General features: G+C 36.1%; 1 protein-coding gene across 1 annotated transcript; it reads left to right on the forward strand.

The window, feature by feature from the left end:
* Window positions 1-2,065: 2,065 nt before the first annotated feature.
* LOC148945019 (uncharacterized) lies at window positions 2,066-14,437 on the forward strand. The gene is made up of 2 exons (XM_089099266.1): window positions 2,066-2,706; window positions 11,081-14,437. Exon 1 carries the CDS (start codon window positions 2,066-2,068, stop codon window positions 2,633-2,635), a length of 570 nt encoding a protein of 189 aa, XP_088955392.1. The 3' UTR covers window positions 2,636-2,706; window positions 11,081-14,437.
* Window positions 14,438-18,756: the final 4,319 nt, after the last annotated feature.

Genomic DNA, 18,756 nt, shown 5'->3' on the forward strand with positions numbered 1-18,756 from the left:
TAATTGCGTAAATTTATTTTGAAAACTAAACTATCTTTAACAATTCTTAAGAAAGTCTCATGACATTTATGGAAAGCTTTTCATTTTTTATAATAGTTTTAATCTTACAAAAATAAAAAAAAGAACAAAAAACAAGGTTTAAATTTACTGACCAACGGGCTCTGTAAGATTTATAGAAAGAAATATTTTTTCTTCTTCTAAAAATCCCACCAAGGCCGTACCCAGAGGAGGGAGGTGGGGGGTTTGACCCCCCCCAAAAAAAAAATATATTTTTTAGTCGTTAAAACGTAACAAAAATGGTTATCAACAAATTTTGTATGCGTTTTTTTAGGTTTTTCGGGTAAACCCCACCCCCCTGAAAAAAAATCTTTGAGTAAAACCCCCGAAAAAACCCTGGGTACGGCCTTGTGACCCACACCCATTTATGCTGTTTTTTGTAATATTTTTCTTTGGAAATTCCTCACAGCTAATCAGTAGAAAAATCGATCCTAATCCGAGTTAACATAGAAACTGAGTTGTTTTAGCTAGTTGGATCCTTATTTCAAGGGCGGATCCAGGATTTTTTTCGGGGGGGTTTTACAAATTTTTGACTCAGTTTTCGATTAATTTTACTGATTTTTACCTAGGTTTTACTAATTTTCGACTTATTTTCGACTCGATCAAAAATATCGGGGGGGGGGTAAACCGGGTAACCCCCCCTGGATACGGCGTGCCTTATTTAGGGGCTTTTATGGACTAGAAGAAGGCCAGCAACGGGATATCAGGGGGGGGGGGCTAGGAGGTACGACCCACCTTTGCGCCAAATAGGCACGCCCATATTAGCTACTCATGTGGGTGGGCAAGTTATAGTAGAAACCCGTGCATCCCTAAATCACCTAGAAAGAGATAGCGCGATAACTTTGGAAGGGGCCTCTTATGCCTTCCGAAATAAGCAGATAACTGAACAGTATATAAGAGGCTGATCCATGAACGTATCAAGGAGATGCTGATCCCCAGCGCACGGCCCATTAGGGTGTCCAAGACATAAGTAAAGTTAAGTCTACTGAAATCAGGTAATAAATCTATAATATGACTTCACAAAAATATTTGAAATTTTTACTCTAGAGTGAGAGGTTTTCTGAACTCGGATGACTATACCCCCTCCTTTGGCGCTCGAATCAGGTTGAAATCTTTGGTACTCTTCTATTAAACGGGCTCTTATATCTACGGCAATGCATACCAGTCACGAAATAGACTCAGACGCGTGTTGAAAACAGTTTTACAATGCCTTCTGGAATATAAACAACGGCACGAAATGGGGTTGTTTTTGGGGGTTTAGCGGGGGGGGGTACCTAGGTTAGGGTACGTATTTAATATATGGTATGCTTTGCCTCCCCCCCCCCCTAATGTGCAAATATATAGCCCAAATTTTTTTCTAAACTATTATATATTAATCCTATTTTATTTTATTTCGTTAGTATTAACCAAACTAGCACTAAATAAAAGAGTCCGTTTAATAGAAGAGAGCCAAATCTTTGCCTGTAAGTGTTAAGTAAGATAAAATTTATCCAAAATTTGCAAATCTCGTAAAAAAATATAACAAAAAACACAAAATGCAAAATTCTGATTAATAAAAAAAGGTGGTTCCAAAAAAAAAGAATCAAAAGGAAAAAAAAAATCAAAATATACTCGAAAAAACTAATGGGTCAGTCGTAAGTTGTATTCCTCTTTCGTATTTCTTCATTTGAATAAAAGACCCCCTTTACCAATCTGGGCATAGCCTAGAAGCTTGTTTAAACCTACAATAATAATGATTAATTTATGAGATCAATCTTTCAAGACCAATCTTCAGTTAAGACCTAATATAGCAATCATACTTAGAGAACTGGACCTTCACAGTATGTAACTGATTCGTCAGTAAACTGTCATGATTTCTATCATGATAGCAAAACCGTATGATGATTTATCAGTGGATGATTTAACACATTTCCAGTTTGAGGTTCCCAGAGGTTCCCACGCCGTTTGAAGTAACCCGAAAGCGCGTCTCTTTTTACATCAGTTTTATTCAAAGCTTTGAACAGCCAACATGGATAGAGTATACGGCTATAGCTGTGATGGCTTAAATTCAGATGGGGAAAGTTCACCCCCCTCACCATCAATGTCAGACTGTGGAAGTGTAGCAAGCTATGATAGTGTAGACGTAGTTGAGTCGAGTTTTTCTAGTCATAATAGTTCGTTTTATGAAGATTTTGATAATTCGAACTTCCAGAAACGCTGGGATTTTACTCGAAAACATGGTAACGCCTGTTGGCATCGTGATCAAAGGACAGGATGGCTAGTGTCTCAAAATGAAATACCGCAAAGCCCAACGCATAACCAGTCCCTAGAACATTTTAAGCAATTAATTGAAAACAATGAACTAAGTGAAATAACCAAGGTTCTTGAAAAACGTTTGGTAAATTTAGACTCTGTGGATGGCAATGGTGACACACCGCTGCACCATGTGTGTAGAACTGGAAATTTAGAATTGGTTAAAATTTTCTTGAAATTTGGCGCCAGTTTAGCAGTCACAAATCAAGATGGATGGTCTCCTCTTCATTTAGCTGCACAGTCGGGATCGGCTCAAGTTTTGACCTTTTTGTTAGGAAAAAGATGACTTAATACACTTTGAAAGATAACCTGCCTGACCTGCCAACTGGACTTTCAGCCACTCATCACATTATCGTTGTAAGTATTAATCTTGTCTGCATAACGCTGGCGAGTTCTTCGGTATGAGCCTACACTTAAGGCCATTGAAAAGGAAACATATTAATAAAAGAAAATTCTTACTTCGTAACAGGCAGGAAAATTGTAGTTAACAAATTTTGAAAGTGATGCCACTATACATTACCCCAACTGCCTAACGTGCGAATATATAGCCCAAAATTCTGGGCTTATACAGTTCGTCTAAGGAAATATGTTGATAAAATAAGACAATTCCCTAAAACATCAAACCTTTCGATTCCCCATTTAGTACTCTTTCGGAGCGTAATAATCATTACTGGAACAATTTTGCCCCCCCCCTCACTAGTCCCTGAATATATCCTTAGGCTACCCACAAATGTTTGCTGATTTTTTTTGGTTTTCTCCTTTTTTTGTAATTATTTTCTGTGCTTTTTTCCCTTTAATAGTTGGTTCATAATGCCAATGATGAAATAATTAAAAAAAATGCTAACATTCTTAGAACACCGTGAATGGGGTTTAATTAATTATAATGTTTTGTATGAAAATGCAATTTTTGATGTTCTATATTTCCAACGTTCTGACTGAAGTGAAAGGGAACTTAGTGATAATTGAGAAAGTAGTTGTATAAGGTGGAAAAATTTTCTGATCGGCTCAAAATAGAACCAGCTAAATGTCGATATAAGTAAAACCTCAGTATGAATGGGCCTCAACCCATATCCAACCCTTACAGATCCATAACACTACTTCTAATTAACTTGAAATACTTTTATGCCAGGATAATAGAAGTATCAAGAATGGACCTGTAGCCCAGTTTAAAGTCTGGGTACTCTTTCTCCACTTGTAAGGCTTTGAATATTCGGTACTTAAGTATTAAACGTACTCTTTTATATCCAGTCACGAAACCAGTCTCGAAAAGCCCGCCCATTCAAGAGACCGCTATAGAGTAATGCAATGCAAGGCGTGGTTTTCATTGCGTTTGCGTCATTTAAACTGTTGTTTTTTGGGATTTAGGGAGGAAGGTACCTAGGTTACGTTAGGTAACGTATTTAATATATGGTATGCTTTACCCCCATCCCCCTAATTTGCAAATATATAGCCAAAATTTGTTCCTAAACTATTATATATTCATCCCATTTTATTTTATTTCATTAGCATTAACCAAACTTGACTTCTTTAGCAGTTTATAAAAGAGTACGTTTAATACGCAAGTACCGAATATTCTATAAAAATCTATAATAACCCCGTAAAAAGTTGAATCTGAGAAGGAATATGGACTACAGGTCAATGAGTTTGACCAACCTGGAAATTTGTTTTCTATATGAAAGGAAGTAATTGGTTAATCTATCTAGGCCTAATTAATTAGACTAAAGTGGGTGTAATTAATAAATCTAGGCTACAATGTGTTTCCAGCTACAATGTCAGGCAGAAAAAAATGAAAAAGATTTGTTTTATGAGTAGCCTACATGTATATGAGGGATATCTGCAGGGGGGAGAGACCGGGCAGGTTTGTTTAGTTTCAGACCCCCTCCTCCACTTCTGAAATGTGGAGATGTCTTATGAAAGTGTACTTGTTGGTTATATAATGGCAACATTACCTGTTAGTCCTCCAAGCCTCCCCCTTTCCCAAGGGCGGATCCAGGATTTTTTTTTCAGGGGGTTTTTTACTAATTTTTGACTCAGTTTTCGACTAATTTTACTGATTTTTACCTAGGTTTTACTAATTTTCGACTTGTTTTCGACTCGGTCAAAAATTTCGGGGGGGGGGGGCGTTCAAACCGGGTACCCCCCCCCCTGGATATGGCCTTGCCCTTTCCCGAAGTGGTTTTGGACCCTCTTGATCAACATCCTGGCCATTTCTCTCTATGGAGTAGGAGTAATCCAAAGACTCCAAAAATATATTAGGGGAATTTAAAGTCATATTAGGTATAACTGCCTTTGGGAAACAACAGAGTTCTAATGTTTAAATTTCTGCGGACGAAAAGTGCAGGGTTACCACAATTCGTCCAGGATTTCGTCCACAATTCGTCCAAAAGTGTTGGTAAACTCAACTAAACAATTTTGCATGATTTTCACGACTGAATATGGCAATGCCGACGAAAATGTGGTGCCGTCCTAAAAACTCATAACTTTGGAGGCTGAGACGGATTATATTTCCCCTGAACAGTAACCAAAATACTTGAAATTAAAAGGACAAGAAATACTAATAAAAAGATGTCTAAACAAATTTCAGGACCATAAAGCTGTTCCCCCCTCCACTCTGCTTATGGTTATAATAAAAGTCGTTCTGCTTAAATCCTTAAAGAAAAAACACGTGAATATCACTTAAAACCTTGATTAGGTAGTCTAGGTATATAAGGTATTTCCAGTACCGTCAAAATCTAGACTAGTATCCTCATTAGTCCTTTCCCAGAATGCACTAGCATTCAGCTAAAACGCACCTGTTCAAATACTGATATTCTCAAGGAGCCGCAGCTCGCAATGAGAGTTTGAAATGATTTTTTGGTGTTTGAAACCATGTTCAATCGTGTAATTGTCGTAATTAAAAAAGTAGTTAAGATACAGCGACTTCGGGGGGGGGGGGGGGGTAGAAAATAGAAAAATGAGTTTTAGGCTCTTTGACTGTTTGTAACAGGACTGTACACAGGCCTGTAATACAGGTTTGGGAGTCAACCCTGGTGAAGTTCATCTGCAGGGGTACTTGTCTAGAATCCGGTAGTCACGCAAGAAAGACAACATCGAGAAAGACCGAGATGCTACATGAAAAACAGGTTTTCTCTGCCTTGTGAGGTTTTGCTTACTCCGTGACAAAGATTAGTTTTTTGGGGTTGAAGGGGCAAAAAAAGGTACTTGAGTTAGGTTAGGTGGTACTTGTTAAGAATCCAGACACTCGCGAGAAGTGAAGTTTCGTTAATGCTAGTGAAATAAAACTAAACAGGACGAAAATAGAATAATCTAGAAACAAATTTCAGCTATATATTTGTACATCAGGGGGGGTGGGAGGATAAAGCATAGCATATATTAAATACGTAGCCTAACCTAACCTAGGTACCTTTTTTGTCCCTTCAACCCCAAAAAACTAAAGTTTAAATATTGTAAACGGATAGAGAAATCTTTGTTTGCAATGCTCGGCATAGGAATTCTCCGTTGAAAGAACCTGCTTGACTGGTTTCTTTTATCATGTTCGCTATACAATATCTCACATATTTTCTGGATTCTTAACAAGTACCGGTTAGGTTAGGCTACGTATTTAATATCTGCTATGCTTTACCCCCACACCCTAATGTGCAAATATATAGCCCAAATTTGTTTCTGAACTATTGTATTTGCATACTGTTTTGAGTGCTTGTGCACTAATTGGTACACGCCGCTATAGACTGCATCAAGGAAACCAGACACGAAACCCGCAAACGGGTATTAGCAATAGAGAAATGGAATGCAAAGTGTGGTTTTCATTGCGATTACAATATTGAAGCTTTTATTTTTTGGGATTTAGGGGGGGTATCTAGGTTAGGTTATGTTACGTATTTAATATATGCCATGCTTTACCCCCACCCCCCTAATGTCAAATATATAGCCCAAATTTGTTTCTAAACTATTGTATATTCATCCTATTTTATTTAATTTTTTTGATTAGCATTAACCAAACTTGACTTCTTTCGTGTGTACCATTTAGTGCACATGTACCCTATTTTGTTTCATTTAATTGGCATTAAAGAAACTTCCCTTTTCGCGTGACTACCGGATTCTTGACAAGTTCATCGGTTGGTTCTTTTTGGCTATTTACTAGTTGACATTTTTCCGTTTTGGTGGGTGGGTTTATGCTCGGAAATTCACACCCCTGGGCAATACTATGTTACAAAAAACTTAAACAAACGAATAAAAATTTGTTTTTATGTAGTTTTGTTATGTTTTTATGAGTGAGACAAAATTTTCGGGTGGGGAGGTCAAACCTTGTATCCCCTCCTGGATACGGCATTGCATTTATAGTTAAAATTTCTTATTGAGATTCTTTAAAATTTATGTCAGGCCCCTCGGCTCCATGGAGCTAATATTTGACGATCTGAGATGACATTATCAGTACTTAGTGACGCAGTTGTGAGAAAGCTCTAGTGACATGAATTCACGGGAATATAGGAGGGGGAAAACGTGTTTTTCAAATTCAAGGGGAAGGGGTACTTTTATTTTATTGTTGTAATTTTTCAATGGAGACACAAGAAAGTTTTTTTATACTAGAGGGGGGGGGCTACCATCTACTTACTTTTGAAGTAAGATGTGCCTTTTAATAAAGTTGAAAAAACGAGGGACTAGTGTCAAAAATTTTGGGCTTAATAACTTCTCTTTCTTTTTATTGGCTTAAAAAATTGACATAGGATCCAATCAGGTGTTAAAATTGAGGAGCTATTGGCTTCCCTTTCTCGCACAGGCTTAATGAATAATGTGATTAGCTTCCAAAAATACGTCACAGGCGCAAATTAGTGTAATTAATGCACAATTTTACAACGAAATTTTATGAAAGAAAATTCTTTTTTTCTCTTCAGTTGGGTTTAAAATCCCCCGCCCCCTTGTAATGGATTTCTGACTATACCCATTTTAAAACCATGCAATAAGTAAATAATTAAAACACTGAAAATACATTGTGTACTTTATAACATCTAGAAAGTATTTTTATTTTCTTTTTTTCATTCATCTTAATTTTTTTTTTCACGGACGGTAGGCTACTTGTCGACCACAATTTCGAGAAATATTTCAGAAAAAACTGGTATCATCATGAGAATCAGTAGCGCCAATAATTGAAAATATAGGGGACAAGAATTTATTTTGATTTTTAAAATAAAGGCACCAAAAAGGTATTTTAAAGTGTAGAATAGGGGTCATTTTTCTTCTTTTTTTCGATTTAAAAAAAATGAAAATATAGAAAAGGTTGGATTGCTCCAAATCCGGTGGGCAATGGGCCCACCTGCCCCTTTAGTGCCATGATTAGAAGAATAGGCTATGTCTAAAGAAAAATAAACAATTTTTGCGTCCATAGATTCATCATAATTCCAGATGATTTCTTTTGTTCTTTAAAATTTGAAATATGAAAAAAAGTATCATCACAACCAAGGCCGTATCCAGGGGGGATTAGGGGGGTTAAACCCCCCTTCCAAAATGTTTGTCCGACTCGTAAAAAACGTAACAAAATGAATATAAACAAATTTTTGATGCGTTTTTTAAAGTTTTTTTGTACCCCCTCCCCCCACCGAAAAATTCTCTTGCACCCCCCCCCCTCCCCTCCCAAAAAAAAATCCTGGATACGCCCTTGATCACAAGATAAATAGTGCCAACGCTCAAATGTATGACGCCTAATATTTAATTTAGAATTAATTTTAAATGAAAATCATATTTATTATGCCAGAATAATCTTGGCGGTCAAATTACGAGCTTTTTCAACCTCAAGAATCTCAAGTGCTTCTACCCAAGTTTTAATATCTTTCTATATTAAAAACTCAGTAATTACAAAAATTCTGACAGATGATGACCGCTGTACACTTGGGTTGTCTAATCTTCAAACATGGCGGATAATTACAAGTAATTATTTTATAGTTTTCTCAGCCGAAAAACAAGGACCCAAAAATTCATTTTAAAGGATTAAGAATAATCGTTTCTTAAATTTGCCAAAGTCTAATGATACACTCTCCTCTTGGGATAATTAGACGTGATTACGAGAGGACTTCAAATGGAATAGTTCTCAAATAGCCCCAATCAAATAGGTTTTTCCCACACTCCACATGTCTTTGCGGTATGCCGTTCGTAAAGGGGTTTGTTGTATTGTGATTGCTACTAGGTGAGAAATGGGAAAAGGGCACCTGTTTAAACCCACAAGCAAAAAGTATGCAAATATTTTTGGCATCCTTCCACGATTTGCGGGGTAAGAACAAGAATGCTTAATCAAAGAAAGATTCCTTACATGTTAACAAGTGTGCTTTTCTTCCATTGGATTGCTTTTGTGACGCATTTTGTAAGCCAATTATATTTTGCTATTTTTGGAGAGAAAAATAGTCTTCGTAAAACTTAGCTAACTAATGCTAGTTAACAAATCTAGACGGACAAAAAGATGTAATTTCTGGAGAGACGAGCAACTCCGCCTTTTAAAAACCTGATTGACAGTGAGAATTGTGACAACATTTTTAGAAGCAAGCTCTGTTTTTCTATGGCTTTATATATGCTGAGGCTATTTTGTCGAGTTCTTCAAGGACAGATTGAACGAGGCTGAAACCCACTTTGAAAATACCTTTGGCCCCAATTTCGAACAAGGCCGTATCCAGGTGGGGATTGAACCCCCCTCCCCCCCAAAAAAAAATGGTTGCCCAAATCTTAAAAAACGTAACAAAGATGAATACAAGCAAATGGTACTGTTCTAAAATCCAGGACACATGCGAGAAGTGAAGTTGTGTTAATGCTAATGAAATAAAACAAAATAGGATGAAAATATAAAAATTTATGAACAAATTTGGGCTATAAATTTGCACATTAGGGGGGTGGGGATGGGGATAAAGCATAGCGTATATTAAATACTTAATCTAGCCTAACCTAGATACCTTTTAGTTCCCCTAAACCCGCAAAACTGAAGTTTAAATCTTTGTCAAGGAGTGAGTAATATCTCACTATGCAGCGGAAACCTATCAATAGCTGCTTTGAGATTTCGATGCGGTCTTTCTTCGTGTGTCCTGGATTTTAGCACAGTACCAAACAAATTTTTGATGCGCTTTAAAAACTTATTTGTACCCCCCCCCCCAAAAAAAAAAGAAAAAATCCTGGATACGGCCCTGAGGTCGAATTATCAAGAACATAAGTTTCCATTTTAACAAGTCAAGAGATTTTTTGCAAAGAGAATATGTCAAGCAAACCATTTGCTGTATCATAGTTTTAACGGTTGGTTTGTTTCAGTCCAATTCGTTTCAGTGAGTTTATTTTTAGCGATTTTATGAATGGTAATCAAAGCATCTCTAGGCACGTAAGTAGGAACATTTGTCGGGGGGAGGGCTCAATAATAAAATTGTTTCGGGAGAGGTTAATAATAAATAGATTGATTTGTTAATGCAAATAAGAAGTGCACTGACATTCGAGAAAATTCAGTTTAGGGAAGTCCCGGGCCCCGAGACCTCCTACCCATGTCCCTGATGGCGTCTCACGGTTTTACCTTCAATTGAAATTTTTATTTGTTTTCTTTCATCGTCCGTCAGTTTTACTTATTTTCATGTTTCATACTAAATTTGAAATTGAGCTGATAAGTGACGTTGAAAAAAAAATTCTAGTAACATTCTCTACAATTTTAGTAACCTACCATTCATTACATGAAGGCGATCTATATTTTGAAGCTTGTTCTTAGGTTTAAGTTTTATTTTTGTCATTGCCCAACAGTTCTAGTTTTCTTTTGTCTAATCTAGTGCAGTTATTTGTGTTGGAGTTGCTCCAGGTTTTTTATTGGGGAGGGAGGCAAGAGGGGTCCATGTCTGGATAGTCAAGGGGCACGGGTTATATAATAGTTAATTTGGTACTGGTGCATTAGACGTACTCTTTTATATACTGCTAAAGAAATCAAATTCGGTTAATGCTAATGAATTAAAATAAAATAGGATGAATATATAATAGTTTAGAAACAAATTTGGGCTATATATTTGCACATTAGGGGGGGGGGTAAAGCATACCATATATTAAATACGTAACCTAATCTAACCTAGGTACCGCCCCCCTAAACCCCAAAAACAACAGTTTAAATATCATAAACGCAATGAAAACTACTCTTTGCATTCCAATTCTTATTAGCGTTCCCTTGAAATAACCAGTCTGGCGGGTATCTGTCCCGGTATCTGTAGCATCTCCAGTTTGACATTCCATATACAGTATATAAAAGAGTACGTTTAATGCACTAGTACCGTTAATTTTTCTAAATTATTGGGGGGCGACGGCCCCTCGCTCCCCCCTAAACAACGCCCCTAGTTATTTGGCTTTTTTGAATGTTGACACCTTCCAAAAATCCATATACAAATTATATCAGTGTGAATGAAAAGAATCTTTACTACTAATGTACATCATACTTATCCTCTCTTAAAACATACTTTTGCTATAAAGTATTGCTTTCAAGTATTTTTTGAAGAAATCGTAAGTTTGTAACCAGCCAGTCAAGTAGACCTATGCAGGAACTTTTCTTTAGGCGGGGTCAATAAAAAAAAAGTCTTATATTTAGAATAAGATTTGACCAGAATTTTGGGAGAATTTAGGTTGGCGGGGGGGGGGGTCCCTAAAACCCCCCTCCAGACGACCTTCCTTGACAAGCAGCCAAATGTAAGAAAGGTGTAGCTAGTAACGTCTTCTAATATCAAATCCTTTTTTTCAGGCAGCAAGATAACATCTTTATATGGAAAAGATTATGTTTCTACTTATCTGTTACTTGGTCATAGTCACATAGTGAAGAAAAGACTGCAAACCTTGGCCCGCTTATCTGTAAAACTGCCTGGTGATAGTTAATTGATAACAGAAGATTTTTAGGGAGCCAATATGGAGCCAATTAATCTGATTTGACTTTACTTCTGCACGCTTGTCAGCCAACATGGAGCCTGTTATACTGAATGAAGGCTTCAGAAAGATCAGTGGCAATACAAAGGCATATTTGGGTAGCCGAATTTGACCTTAGTTCCCCACACATGTCAGTCAACATAGAGTCTGCTAATCTGAATAAAGGTTTCAGCAAGAATAATGCAAAGACGTTTTTTCTTTGGCTGAATTTTACTGCATATTGTGCAATGAGATTTATATTTTTCAAGGGTTCTTTTTAAGGGGAATTAAAGTAGGGCATGTATCTATTATTTTTTGTTTCTATTATTTTTTCTTTCAAAAGTATTACGAGAGATCCCATATAGTATAGGAAACATACAACAGTGGAGACTGGCACTATTGTTGAACGAAAAATCATCGACGCCATCTAACGTTTGGTGACTTTGACCTGGAACTGCTGCACGCTTCTCTTTTCATGGACTTTAAAATGCTGGAAAGGGTAAAAAGTAGAATTTTGTTCCCATTAGACCTACAATCTTAAAGTCAACTAATTTTCCTAACCTGCCAGAATTTCCCTAAGCTAGGCTAGGCCTACTTTTTGTGAACTGGGTTTGGACTTTAAATAACTATTTGGGGGGGGGGGGTTAATGCTGATTAATTACCCATTGACAAAATTTCAGTTTCAATCCTCTTCAACGGCTGATTAATGTTATCAAATATCCAATTTCCTTTGAAAATCTCTACTTATTTATTGTAGTCGGCAGACACGGCACTATAGTCGGCGCCAAGGCAGTATCCATAATGGGAGGCTACTGGATCTAACCCCCCCCCTTTTGAAATGTTTGTAAAACTCGTCATAAAAAAACAAATGCATATAAACAAATTTTTAATGTGATTGTAAAGTTTTATTGCAACTCTTCCCCTAAAAAAACAACCCTCCGAGCAAATATCCTTGGTACGGCCTTGATTGGCGCTAGCAGTTTCCTAATCTGTATATTTCCATGTTAAATTGGTGAAGATCAAACACTTATAACTTTCCTATTTTCTTGATATACCTGCTTAATATCTTGTTTTTCATGTATTTTGAAATCAAAAATGGAAACCCAGATTATCTGCTTTGGCGAATTCGAAGAAAAAAAGTTAAAAATAAATTAAAATATGAGAAACATAAAAAACATAAAAATAATATAAAAACCAGTTTAATTTCGAGTGGAAGAGGTTAATTGTCACTCATACCTTTTTGATTAATTTTCTCATTATTTGATTTTCACTAATGTTGGTTCGAACCACACTCCTTCAAATTTTCTTAGCTTTGCTGGTGTTTTTTTTTTCCCACACAAAATCAAAAAATTCTGTTTTATTTTTATCTTGTCAGAACTGTGAAATAAACTATGAACATTTTGATAAAATAAAACATGACTACTATTTGCAAGAAACAGGGTAATACTCTATAGTTGGCGAAAAATTGCGTGTCCTCCAATCTAAAAATATGCCAAAGTGCGTTGATCCAATTGCCTCGTGATTTTACACAAAACAATCCTTTCATTAAATCGTACATTGTAGGCTAAAGTCCATGTTTTTTCGCAATATAATTTTCAAATTTAATTAATTGATTGTAATTATGCCTCAAAGGCTTATTAGTTAGTCACATTTCCCTAAACAATACATAGTAAACATTCCACATTTTTTTGAGCCTATCGGCAGTGTCACCCATATCATATAAACCCGTAAAATCCAACAGACCTGTCTCGAGAAGTGCTGACTCTGGTAACCTACTACCCGAAACGATCTGGGTATCGTCTTCCAATGATAAACCATGCGAAGTGACTTTCTCAGACGAAGCTTAGTGGTGGTGTTCGGTTACCCCCCTTTAAAATTGAAATGACCTACAGCTCTGAATCTCAAGTATCATTATCAATGCTTCTCTGGTTTCTAAGTCGTAAAAAGAGACTTATAAGTTGTTTGAATTTTGTTGTTCTTTCCCAAACCCTAGTATCTGCATTTTGCAAGCTTTCGAGAAAATCGAAAAAAATTGGGATTTTGTTTCATTTTTGGAACGGGAAAGATTTTGGCAAACCCCCCCCCCCCCGAAAAATAATTCTTGTGTAAAACATCCCCCGAAAAAAATCCTGACTACGGTCCTGCTATACAAATATTATACCCAATATTAGTAAAATAAGCAGTACACAGCGAGTCACATATAGCAGAGGGAAGAGAGGGGGTAGATTTACTTATTTAACATGTAAATTATATAATAATGTACTGGGTCTTGTCATTTTAGTGTGTTCTTACTATGTTTTGGCTATGAAAAACCAAGAAAATCTGGCGTGATTTGTAAAAAAAGAAGTATTCTCCTTATAAGCTAGTATTGATAAGTAGTAACATATTCAAGATTTCAAAATAACCGAAATGTGAGACTTAAAAGCAAGGCCGTATACAGGGGGATTTTCTTCTCGTATAAAAACATAACAAAAATGCATATAATCGGATTTTTAAGTGTTTTCAAAGTTTTTTGTCCCCCCCCCACCCCTGCAAAAAAATGTCCCACTCCTCTGAACAAAAATCATGGATACGTCCAAGCTCACTAGACATGTGTCTAGACACATCGGAAAATGTGCCCCGGCCCGTACAATCCCTTTTGTTTTGCTTCATTCTCTTTCATTGTTCTTTTTTATTATGTTTAGCTCAGTATGTTATATTATATTTGGCTTAAATGTATATTATTAATAATAATTATGGTGGCAGCTACTATGCTAGCAAACAATAACAAACGAAAGCTGTTTTAGATTAGCGACTAAAGGGGAAATTATCTTACGGGTGTTTAGAGTAAACGGCTTCTGTTTAGCTTTTTAACTTATACATTTGACTTTAGATTTCATTTGTTCTCATGGAACTCAGGCAACAATTAGAATTCAATAGATTACTCGGTCTTTTGACTAAAGTGTAATGGCAGCAGACATTAGAAGTTAATCTGTTTTATTTTTGGGCACTGCAGTTTTTTTTTTAAGTAAGGCCATGTTATATTTATCCTTATGACACGTGACTTTATGTTCCTTGACCGCGCAGTTCCAATGCATTTAGCGTGGTTTGTGTTTTGTTATTCACCTCAAAACTGTGATATTTGTGTTATCACCCGAGTCAAAAGGGTGTTTAGTCCATGTTTTTTCCTTTATTTTAATAAATTACGTTGAATGTAATATATTATGCGTTAAATTCACCTCAAGGAATTAACATTTATACTGTCAGGATCATTTTGTTTGAATTGGGCCAGTACAAAGCTGCCTGGATACAGGGTTGCCTACTTGGACACTTTTCGTGTGAAATGTGCTCTTTTTTACCTCAGAGAGGATGCGGAAGAGTAAAAAGCACTCTTTTTGGGTGTCAGTTTTCATTTGATTGAAACGTCAGTAGCTGGGTCTTCGTCAGAACTGCATTTAACCTAAGGAACAGGATTTCCAACTTGCACACTTTTCGAGTGAAATGCACTCTTTTACCTCAAAGAGGATACGTGCAAGTTTTTTGATTGCACTCTTTTTAAGCAAAAACAATTCTTTTTTGGCCTTGATTTGTACTCTTTTTAGACCTCGCCAGTTGGCAATCCTGTCCGGATATCCTGAGTGATATCTGAAAAAATTAGCTTTGTATTCTGTGTTGATGGGACATACTCATTAGTAAGCTCATTGCCTAACGCAGGGTCACTGTCATTAGCTATAACATTTGTATTTTTCTCTACAATGGGATGGATCACGTCCCATACTAAGAAATATAATAACACATAACTCCCAAAAATAGTGTCAGATCGAAATACAAAATTTACCCGTGCACCATTTTTATTAAAGTCGCCTTGTCCAAAACTATATAGGAAACTTCCAGTCTCTTGGCTTGAACAACAAAGAAAATATGTTGGCTTGAAAAACAAGAAAAGTGGCTTGAAGTACGATATTCTGCATTGACGCTATTTTATTTTTCTTCAGTTTTTTTTCCTCCTCAGCTAGCTGGGCACGGGAAAATCGTAGAGAGCTGTTTAATGGCTCATTTTAAAGTAAATTGCTACGTGTAGTGCCTTTTGTAATAAAAAAAAAACAGTTTTTAAAATAGAATCAATTTTTACAAAAAAACTGCATTTTCATGTACAAGCTTGACAAATGACGTCATAATCGTGTTCGACTCGTAAAAAGGTAACAAAAATAAATATAAGCAAATGGTTGACACGTTTTCTAAAGTTTTTATGTAAGCCCTCCCCTGAAAAAAAAATCCTGGAAACAACCCTGCTTGACCTGATTTGCAAAAAAAAAAAAAAGATCAAGAATCAGGGTTGACAAGTTTTGCTCTCTACTTCCTACTTGTTACCATGAACGTAAATTCTGAGCTATTTGGCCCAGTGTTGTCACATTGGCTCAATTTACGCCAAACTGGCTTATTTTGGTGGTAACTTAGGTGAAAGTTTGTGCAACTAGCTTGTGGCTTAAAATGTTCTAAGTTTGTGAAAATTCCCAATAACCAATACTATATGTAAACATTGGGCAAAGTTCATAACTTGCGGACCTTCCCCCAGGGAATGTGGGGGATTCAGTCATCCTCAAAGACAAAGTTATTATATTTTTCGACCATGCTGAACAAAATGGCTATCTAAAAATTTTGATCGGGTGACTCTGGGAAAAAATGAGCATGGGAGGAGGCTTAGTTGCCCTCCATTTTTTGGTCACTTAAAAATGGCATAATAGCTTTTAATTTCTGTTCGAATGAGCCCTTCCGCAATATTGTAGGACCACTGGTTCAATATGATCACCCCTTGGACAAAAAAAAAACAAACAAAAAAAATACACATCCGTGATCTTTCTTCTGGCAAAAAAACAAAAACAAAATGGATTGATTGAAAAATACAACTGATGATGGGTAAAACTAAACTTGATTAAACTTATATATTTGAAATCAGCATAAAATCTGATTCTTTTGATGTAGTGGTATCAAAATTCCGTTTTTTAGAGTTTCGGCTACTATTGACCCGGTTGCTCCTTACTTTGGTACTAGTTAAGAATCCAGAAACTCGCGATGAACCGCATCTAGAATCTAATGAAAAAACAGGTTTCCGCTGCTTGTGAGGTATTGCTCACTCCAGGAACTATGTGTAAACTTTAGTTTTTTGGGGCTTTAGGGGCAAAAAAAGGTACGTGGGTTACGTATTTAATATATTCTATGCTTTACCCCCGCCCCCCTTACTTTGTAAATATATAGCCCAAATTTGTTTCTAAACTATTATAGTTTCGTCCTTTTTTGTTCTATTACATTAGCCTTAACGGAACTTCACTTCTCGCGAGTTTCTGGATTCTTAACAAGTACCCTTACTTTTTACGGGGACTAAAATCAATGAGCTAATTGATTTCTTGGACTTTATATTTTATATGAGCGCTACTTTTGACAAACGGTGTTGAAAAAGAACTACTTTAATTAAATAGCAGTATCCCTTTAAACGTTTTTAAGGGATTCCCTTAAAAACGTTTCGCCTCGGTACTATCCATAGTATCCATAACAGTGTTACCAATACTTCAAAACAAAATGTACCACAAATGGCACGAAAAATGTACCAAAGACAAAAAAATTGTACCATATCCCAAATTTTTTTCGGTGACGTAAAGTACTATATCGTCGGTGACGTAAAGTACTATGTATGAAAATTTTGCATAAGACATTTTCATTCACTTTCTCTCTCCATTTCTTTGTTTTTCTTTCTCTTCTAATACAGTACATTACTCCTGACACTACTTGAAGAAATTGTTCGGAGTAACATATTACTACAGAAACATTTTACTACAGGCCAACAAAAGTCGTTTCGGCCATTTACGACCATTTATAGCACCGCTTGAAATTGATCCAAAATGACGATTTTAATTCAAATTAGGGGCTAAAATTGCATTTTAACCTTGTATTCTTACAGCATATTGCCGAAAAGTAGTTGCTGAGACCTAATTTTCCATTTAATAGTTTGCATAAAATCCCCTCTTTCCCTTTTATGAAGATCTCGACAGAGGGGAGGATCGTTCCTGTAGCCCTCCCTAATATAAGCTACCGCCTACAAACAATACAGGGGAAAAAAATTCTTTTTAAATTGAGACTGATTACAGAAATGACTTTGGGGGTTATGGTCTGGTCTCACACGTACTGGAGATTTTAATGTTGAAACAATATTTTTCTCCGAAATGCCTTTAAAAGATACTCAACTCACCTTGTAAGGTTGGGTTTGATATATCCCCACGAATGGTACAATAGAGACCATGTCTTTCACTATTTTTTAAATCACCTAAAATCTTCTTTTATTTTTAAAACTGGAACTGGCTTTATAAACTTTGAGTTATCTGAGGTTCCAACTAATCTATACTACAAAAGCTATGCATTAGAAAAGATTGAAAACACGACATTCTACATCACTACCTTAGTCAGAAGCCATGGCGGCACTTGCAGTTATAGATTTTCTGTACCCTTTTCCAGTCGTTAGAAGTACCTAACGATTTTAGGAAGACCTTAATTAAGCCACTTTATAAGAAAGATGATAAAAGTGAGTGCAGTCTGGTCTCTGACCAGAGAATTATTGAGGCATTAGTCTGGTCTCTGTAGGTAGTGAATTACTTAGTAATACGATACTTTTGAGACTGAGAGATACCGTTGATAAGGGTTTAAGAGAAGAACAGTGCGGTTTTAGAAAAGTTAGAAAATGTGTCGACCAAATTTTTACTTTTAGGTTAATAATTGAGAAGTCCCTGAATTTTCAAACACCTTTGGTCCTCAGTTTTATATATTATGCGTAAGCGTTCGATTCTGTTGATAAAAGAGCTTTAGTAAATGTTTTATCCTTGTATGGTATGCCAGACAAATACATTAAAGTGACTAGGGCTATGTACGAGAATAACGCTGCTGCGGTTAAGGTAGAAAATGAGGCTGGCAGCTGGTTTTGTATTAAATCAGGAGTTAAGCAGGGTTGTGTTCTGTCCCCCCTTTATATGGATTATTTTGATGGTCTTTGTTTTAATGAGCACAGGAAAGACAATGGGAGATCACGGAATCAAATGGGGAGGAAAAATTCTCCTGGACTTTCCATATTCCTAGAGACATCTTGATGTTGAATTTTGAAAATTGTTCGATCCTCTTGAAAAGAGTTTATCTGTAAAACAATGCATTTTATTCTCTGTTTTCTAAACATGAGTTTTTTTACGATTTAGCCATCAGGCTTCAATAAAAACCTTACACTGTCTTTTATGTCAATGCTGGTCTTCAAAATTCAGAAATTTCACAAATAAAAGTACCAAAGAAGAACTTCGCTGGTCATGAAATAAAATTGTTTTTTTAATTACATTATCAAACAGTTTGTGGTAACGAACTGTAAGTAAGGAGCGAATCGGCTCAAAAGAAACCGAATCTCTAAAAAACGGGATTTTTATACCAATATATATATATATCAAAAGAATTGCCTTTTTATGTTGATTTCAAATATATAATATTAATTAAGTTTAGTTTTACCCATCA

Source organism: Artemia sp. Qi Xiang Cuo, chromosome 13 (assembly GCF_049724085.1).
Source record: "Artemia sp. Qi Xiang Cuo chromosome 13, ASM4972408v1, whole genome shotgun sequence".
In the NCBI taxonomy this organism is placed as follows: Eukaryota; Metazoa; Arthropoda; class Branchiopoda; order Anostraca; family Artemiidae; genus Artemia; species Artemia sp. Qi Xiang Cuo.

What these genes read in the sequence shown, in the direction of transcription:
- LOC148945019 (XM_089099266.1), top strand. Translation starts at nt 2,066, where the DNA reads ATGGATAGAGTATACGGCTATAGCTGTGATGGCTTAAATTCAGATGGG.